The sequence below is a fragment of the Vollenhovia emeryi genome, unplaced genomic scaffold, assembly GCF_000949405.1.
Source record: "Vollenhovia emeryi isolate VEMERY1.0 unplaced genomic scaffold, V.emery_V1.0 DF939760.1, whole genome shotgun sequence".
Lineage (NCBI taxonomy): Eukaryota > Metazoa > Arthropoda > Insecta > Hymenoptera > Formicidae > Vollenhovia > Vollenhovia emeryi.
In genome coordinates, this window is record NW_011966606.1 from 9,246 (window position 1) to 16,355 (window position 7,110).

Below are 7,110 nucleotides of genomic sequence, written 5' to 3' on the forward strand. Positions count from 1 at the left end.
GGAATCCGTACTTGGTGAAAGCACCGCGATCATTTAGGTTGCCTTCTGCCATTGTCCTCGGTCTCGTGACGATATTTCCGACGATTCTCGATTTCGTCGAGCTAACCTCGAAGTGTTCGTGCTTGCACGCGAAGGGGCGAAAAACGAACGAAACAGTTTTCACGCCCAAAGAGAGAGGAACAGTTCGATTACGCGTACATCGCGAAATATATAAAGTTCTCTCTTATTGCGTCACGCAACGGATTGCTACATGTATCTAACCTCGTGTACGACACTGGGCCCATAACCTGTTGGGCGTATTGTAATAAACAGAGTTGCGATTGAACAGGTATGTTTAATATGAGATCAAATACATATCGTCAGCAGTACCGAATAAAAAGATAGAACGGAAATAATACTTATATGAACGGAAAGAATATGCAATGCGACTTAGCGCGTCGTGATCGCGTGACGACATTCGGCTCGTGGAGACTACGACGGACTGCGCGTAGTAATACATTGGTACAGTGCTACAAAACCGCGAGGAGGCGCTTAAATCAGATATGCTCAACAATAACTTTTTCAATGTTTACCTTATAATCTCTCGATAACTGTTTGTCGGAGGGAAAAATAGTACAGGACTTTTTTTACTTGATTTAGTCTCAGGAATATGCTGTTGCAATGGTGTTTCAATCATTGAAAAATTTTGTGATACAATACACAAAAATTTTCAATAATTGAAACACCATTGCAACAGCATATTCTTGAGACTAAATCAAGTAAAAAAGTCCTGTACTACTTTTCCCTCCGACAAATAGTTATCGAGAGATTATAAGCTAAACATTGAAAGAGTTATAAATTTTCTCTTGAGTATCTCAAAAAGTATTAGGCAAATCAAAAAATGTTTCAGACAAAAGTTGTTCATATTAATTAGTAGAATAAGATAGTGTAATAAACAATAGGGAGTTCCATTTAAAAAAATGACGACCTCCATATAACCATAAAAAATTAATTTTTTTCGAAAATTTATTTTACCATTATATAGCCCTTTTAAAATCGTACAATTTTTGGATGAAAGATTTTTCCGTATCTTCCATATTTTTCGAGATATTTCACCGGTCCGGTACTTTTTCCTCATCCTGTATATTTTTCATATTATATCATGTTGGGTTATAAACAATTGTGGTTGTTAAAAACAATTTATTATTTTACGGCTGTATTAATTATATTAATGCAATATATGTATATTTTATTTAATTTTTTACTACTAATTTTAATATTACATATGTATCAATATATTTTTAACGTGTTAGTAATTTAATAATTAATGACACTTGTATTTATCATACTGGTGAAATCCTTTCACTTATTTCATTTTGATTATTAACACTATCATTGTTCATTAAATTTTTTTATTAAGCCCGCTGCAGACGACGCTATTTTTCCTGCTGGATTGCTCGCGATTTACTAAATTACTAGGAATCCTGAGTGCTGAGTGGTGCAACGATGTTAATTTATTAGATTGCAAACACTCCAGCAGGAAAAATAGCACCGTCTGTAGCGGGCTTTAAATATTTGTTTTATCAGAGAGATCATCAAGGTTAGAAAGAGAAACTCTGATGCATTACAGAGTACATGAAACAAGGATGGATTATAGCATACCAACTTTTTGACACTAAATATTTTATTTTTCACAGTTGGTAGCCCTGGGAATCTGTAGCCACAAAAGAGACGGAGAGCGCAGATATTTAGAGAGAGACACCGTCGAACTGAGCACACCATGTTATCCCTTCCACCATGGTTCCGAGAGAACTGGTTAGCCTTCTGACGATACGGTAAACTTGTAGCAACGTCGATCCGAATTTGTATTCCGAATAGTGAATACGTGGAATCAGTCGCCGTAATATTACATTTCACTACGATGCATTACGAAAAATACTTTAAAATATTTTGCAAAAGTGTTTAAACAAAGTGTACTAGAACAAAATAAGTGCAAAAACAACCAATAAGTAAAATATCATAAACAAGATATTAAAGTATTATATAACACGAAACGCTGGAGATACATTAAAACTATTAAGAAGAAAATGCAAAGTGATATTTTAAGAAACAAAAGATAAATAATAATTTTGTTATTGTTATGATAGTATAAGGATGTAAGTGAACATAACAAATTGAAACAGATAGTTGTACGTGTAAATAAAACGACGACCGTTCTCGTCAAAACCGGTTTTCCTATTGTGGAATAATCAAAGTGCGAAATGTATATGTGCTCCCAGACTGTAAAAAACCGATTCATGGGCAGGTGTCTATTATCTATTCAGAATAGGGCTATTGTTAAATGTTAAATTAATAAATGTTAAAAGTGATCGACTAAAGAAATTAGCGAAAGTGATATAAAAACATTTCTCTGTAACACATGCTTAAACAATTTTTTTCAGATTTGCTGGTTAATCACGGGTAAATATTTTAATGCATATTTGCGATTGGGTTCATATGCAATATCTCGCATTATTATTATATCCTAAACTATGTTTATTAATATGAAATATTGTCTGTTTCGTTTGAATCTCAATAAGGATCTTAGTAATAATATTCCAGGTGACTTATTGTTAGTATAAAAAGTTTATTTCTATTATAGTTGTATGTTTGGAGAGGTTATTAAACGTGTATTGTTTTTAAAAGTTCTTTTAAAGATTGGATTTCATTAAGCTGATCAACCCTTTGAGTGCAGATTATCCTAAACTATTGTAATTCTCGCTAATGTTCATTCCAACGGGAAAGTGAATGATGTTACAAAAACGAAATTATTTAATCTAATCTACTTGTGACGTATTAAACAGGTCACAGTTCATAGTTGAAGCGTTTCATCCTCCTTTGAAGAGTTTTCAGCAAATAAGTAATACAGTATTCAATAATAAGTGCGTTTAGTATTATAAGTTTTTAATTCAATTTTGTCCTATTTATCGAGAAAATAATTTTGCACTAAACATATGTATCGTTAATATAAATTGTTTATAATATTCTCAACTATCTTATCAAATTTATGTTGTTGACTAACAAAGAGAATAGATGTGCATATCTGGATCCGAGGTACTGGGACTAGAGTGTCCGTATCAATAGCGTACAAGATTTAATAATTTATTTATTGTTACGACGTTTCAAGAATTGCGAACACAACAGAATGTAGAATACTTCGTTTAACATTTTATGTAAACAAATACCGCCTTAACAAGAAATCGTCGTCCTCTCCACCATATGCATCTGTCATAATTCCGCAAGACACATTATAATAGTATATCATATATCGAGATCCTGTTCTCTAATCTAGTGTATTTTATTATACCAAAATTAATACTTGAACATATTTAAATACTAATTATGAATCTATCATATTACCACATTGTCACGGCAGATTTATAGTTTAAAATAATTTTTTTAAACAAACATATTAGTTCTTTGTTATTTATTATATAACGATTAATATGTTTCTTTTGTTGATGGTAAAAGTCGATAAATCTAATGTTGATAACACTGTGATTATGGAAATTATTTTGAAATCGTGTGAGATAGTAAAAAAATTCAGAACTAATTAAAAAGTTTGTTAAATAAAGATTGATAGACAGTATGAATTTTTATTATTTATAGAATTTCACAAGATGGCTAAGATTGGTATCTTATTTGCGTTTCTGTCGCACCTATTATGTACCATGGTACATGGAACAACTGTATGTTCGGAATACTTCACACTTGCAATCAACCCTGAGACAGGCAAGATATATGGTCGGATCGAAATCATTTCTCCGCCAGAAAATGACGACCTTTATTTAAAAGTAGCCTTAAACGCTGTCGCTGATTCTCTGGTAAGTATATGTTTTAAACTTTCAATATTATCAAGAATGCAGAAGGCGTTTGTATAACTTCGTTACCATTACTACAGGCAATTTTTAATACGTTTAGCACCCAGAAATAAAGTCTTTTTCAAAACAAAGTTCTTGTACTGAGGACCGTACAGTTACTTCACTGTAAATCGTGTATCGCGTAGTACCGCCAAATTCGAGGTACACGTTAAAATATAAAGTATATATAATTATGAGCCCACCAAAATAGGAGTGACGATATTTTTCGCGGTACATTAGCACGAGGTACATGATTATACGAGGTAATAATGAATATATGACGATCAGTTGGAGGTACCGTCTCGAGGTTACTGCTCGAGGTATTTATAAATTCGCGGTACATTTTTTAGGAGGTACAAATGGTTCCTGTACGTACCTCCTGAAGTAATACAAGGTACAATGTACCTCCAACCTAATCTGTCTCCATAGCAACGAGATATAGCTTTTGTTATTATTTTTCTTCATCGTGCCATACTTACGTAATCGCGTCGCTAAAGGCACGAAGTGCATAGTAAGTACATACATTAGGGACGCATTTTGTAGTGTTGATATTCGAGGCATTTTTCGTGGCCAGTGCCACGAATTAAATTGCGAATGCACTCTGTACATTCGCAAATTAAATAATGTGGATCCTTCCATTTTATGTTTATATTGTGGGCATTCACCAGCAAAACATGTTTCCGTGATCGGCAGTAATGTACCTCCAATTTACGTGTACCGCGTAAATAATGTATCTCCTCAAAATATAACTCCTAATTTCGAAGTACTATCTTCCCTCCTATTTTGGTGGACCTATGTGTACCTCATATTTACGTATACTTTTTATTTTGACGTGTACCTCCAATTTTTGGCGGTACACGTTTAAGAGTGTTTAATTAGTATTTTAAACAAATTAAAGTACTTTGAGCCTTAAAAGGAGTATGAAAACAATATACAAGTACATATACATAAGAAACTGTTTACACAAAATAATTTCTGTTCTGCATATTTTGAAATATGTCAAATAATTTTTTAATATATCTATACATTATTAAAGCTAAGTGAAAAATATAGTTTACCTGTGGTTTTTGACACAGATAATCGAGGATTAATGTACAAGTTTTATTTGTAATTTTTGTCTGGTTTGTCATTTCTTAATTTTATTTCCTAATAAATAGAAATAAATAGATTACCTGTCGAAGGATTTACGTGTTACCACATCGCGGATGTTAGTTAAGGAGGCGAAATATTCAACTATATATTTTATTATTAAAGATTGTTATAACGTTAATTTATTTTCACATATAATTTAAACTCGAAAGTAATTTTACGCCTTGTAATTGCATTGTACTCTCAACGCTTACCTTTAACTGTTACACGTCAAAATAAAAATAATACTGGTTAATTTCATTGTTAAGAGAACTTATCGTTAGTCATTTGTCCATTTATTAGAAGTAGCTTAGTTATCTTTGCGTTCTAGGATGAGTTATTTCAATTGGAATTGGCACGACCGATAAAAGACACCATTCAAGCTGTTCAACTTGGCAGATCTTTGGTGTATCATATTAATTTTCCCTCGGGTGCAAAAGTGCCGACATTATCCGCGATATGGTTTAACAATCGGCAATATTGTATCGGCCCCGGAGGTGAGTACCGTATTTAATTATTATAAAATGCAGCACAAATATTACATACCTACCTATAATCGAGGAAAAAGAAGCGATTAATACAGTCGTTAATTCTTTCGGGTTAAATGAAGTTAATTCTTACTCGCATCTGCCTACATGGAAGTTTTAACCTACCTACTATCGTAGGAGATAAATAGTGAAACTGTCATTAAAATGATCACTATTTCGTTTTTATTGTGCATACCACTTTCCATCTTTAGGTACAAAGAATTTTACTATTATTTATTTTGGTTGGAAATTATTTATATTATCAAAAGAAAAGAAAACTCTTTTCGTATTCTGAGTTAATGTGCGATTTAAGAGATATATTTCGTTGCATCACAGCGTCAAGTGGAACCATCGTAGCCAATATCGAATTGGGGCATATTGTGTACCTTCCGAACGAAGAACCACTGTCTCAGGATTTTCAGCCGTGGCATCGAAATTCGAGTAATTACCGCATAGACAATCCGTACTACAATAACAACGCCGAATGCGGTGTTACCAGTTACTACACCGAGAGCACAAATAAACTGATCCCCGATGGTGAGACCTCATTACCAGGCCAGTGGCCTTGGGTAGTCGCAATCTACCTTATTGATAGAGATGGGCTTCAGAGATCATACTTGTTTCGATGTGGTGGGTCACTTTTAACGAACAGACATGTATTAACAGGTATGTTAATCGAGAAAAGTCCATCTTATTCTAGTAATATGAACAACTATTGTTCGAAACATTTTTTGATTTGCCTAATACTTTTTGAGACATTCAAGAGAAAATTTATAACTTTTTCAAGGTTTAGCTTATGATATCTCGGTAACTGTTTGTTGGAGGGAAATGTAGTACAGAATATTTTTACTTGATTTGGTCTCAGGAATATGCTGTTGCAATAGTGCTCCAATTATTGAAAGTTTTTGTGTGTGTAAAGTTTATGTATGTTACAATGAACAAAAATTTTCATAATTAAAAACATCTAAATTGGTTGACCATATCTGGCAATTTTAATGGTAAATTATCACGACGTTTCGACCATGGGTTTTGGTCCTTTTCAAGTGATCATATCTGTTACAATTTGAATTTTACAAATTAGTCACGTTTTCGTATTTGTGATAAGTTTACGGTTATATTACGGTTATGGACTACCGAAGATCCACAAGGCTGGATATCCTTTGCGCGTTATAGTTTCGACCTTAGGAAGTCCTATTTATAATGTCGCAAGTTTCATCCACGCAATACTAATTAAATCCTTACAGAAACCAACATCTCATATCAAAGTTGGTCGTTTGTAAGAGCCATCTCACAAAAGCCAATCAAAGATGACGATATATTAATCTCTTTAGACGTCACGGCATTGTTCACGAACATTCCAACAGAGTTATTGATCAAAGCAATTGGAAAAAGATGGAGCAATATCTCTAATAATACAATCTTCACTTTAGAGCAGTTCATACACGTCATCAAATTGATCTTAGAATCGACTAGTTTTCGCTTCTGTGGGAAATATTATGAACAAGTCTTCGGTAGCTCAATGGGATCTCCATTGTCTCCAATTCTTGCGGACATAGTGATGGATGATCTAGAGACAC

The 7,110-nt window shown here is 33.3% G+C and overlaps 1 protein-coding gene across 1 annotated transcript; it reads left to right on the forward strand.

Moving 5' to 3' along the window:
* The first annotated feature begins 1,857 nt into the window (after positions 1–1,857).
* Positions 1,858–6,501, forward strand: LOC105556817. Its single transcript, XM_012003929.1, has 5 exons — positions 1,858–1,879; positions 2,421–2,439; positions 3,628–3,842; positions 5,338–5,503; positions 5,870–6,501. The coding sequence occupies exons 3-5, from the start codon at positions 3,639–3,641 to the stop codon at positions 6,331–6,333; spliced, it is 834 nt and encodes a 277-aa protein (XP_011859319.1). The 5' UTR covers positions 1,858–1,879; positions 2,421–2,439; positions 3,628–3,638; the 3' UTR covers positions 6,334–6,501.
* Positions 6,502–7,110: the final 609 nt, after the last annotated feature.

Coding starts and splice junctions, on each gene's coding strand:
- LOC105556817 (XM_012003929.1), top strand. CDS start 3,639: ATGGCTAAGATTGGTATCTTATTTGCGTTTCTGTCGCACCTATTATGT. Junction 3,843..5,337: donor ACGCTGTCGCTGATTCTCTG/GTAAGTATATGT, acceptor TTTGCGTTCTAG/GATGAGTTATTTCAATTGGA. Junction 5,504..5,869: donor ATATTGTATCGGCCCCGGAG/GTGAGTACCGTA, acceptor GTTGCATCACAG/CGTCAAGTGGAACCATCGTA.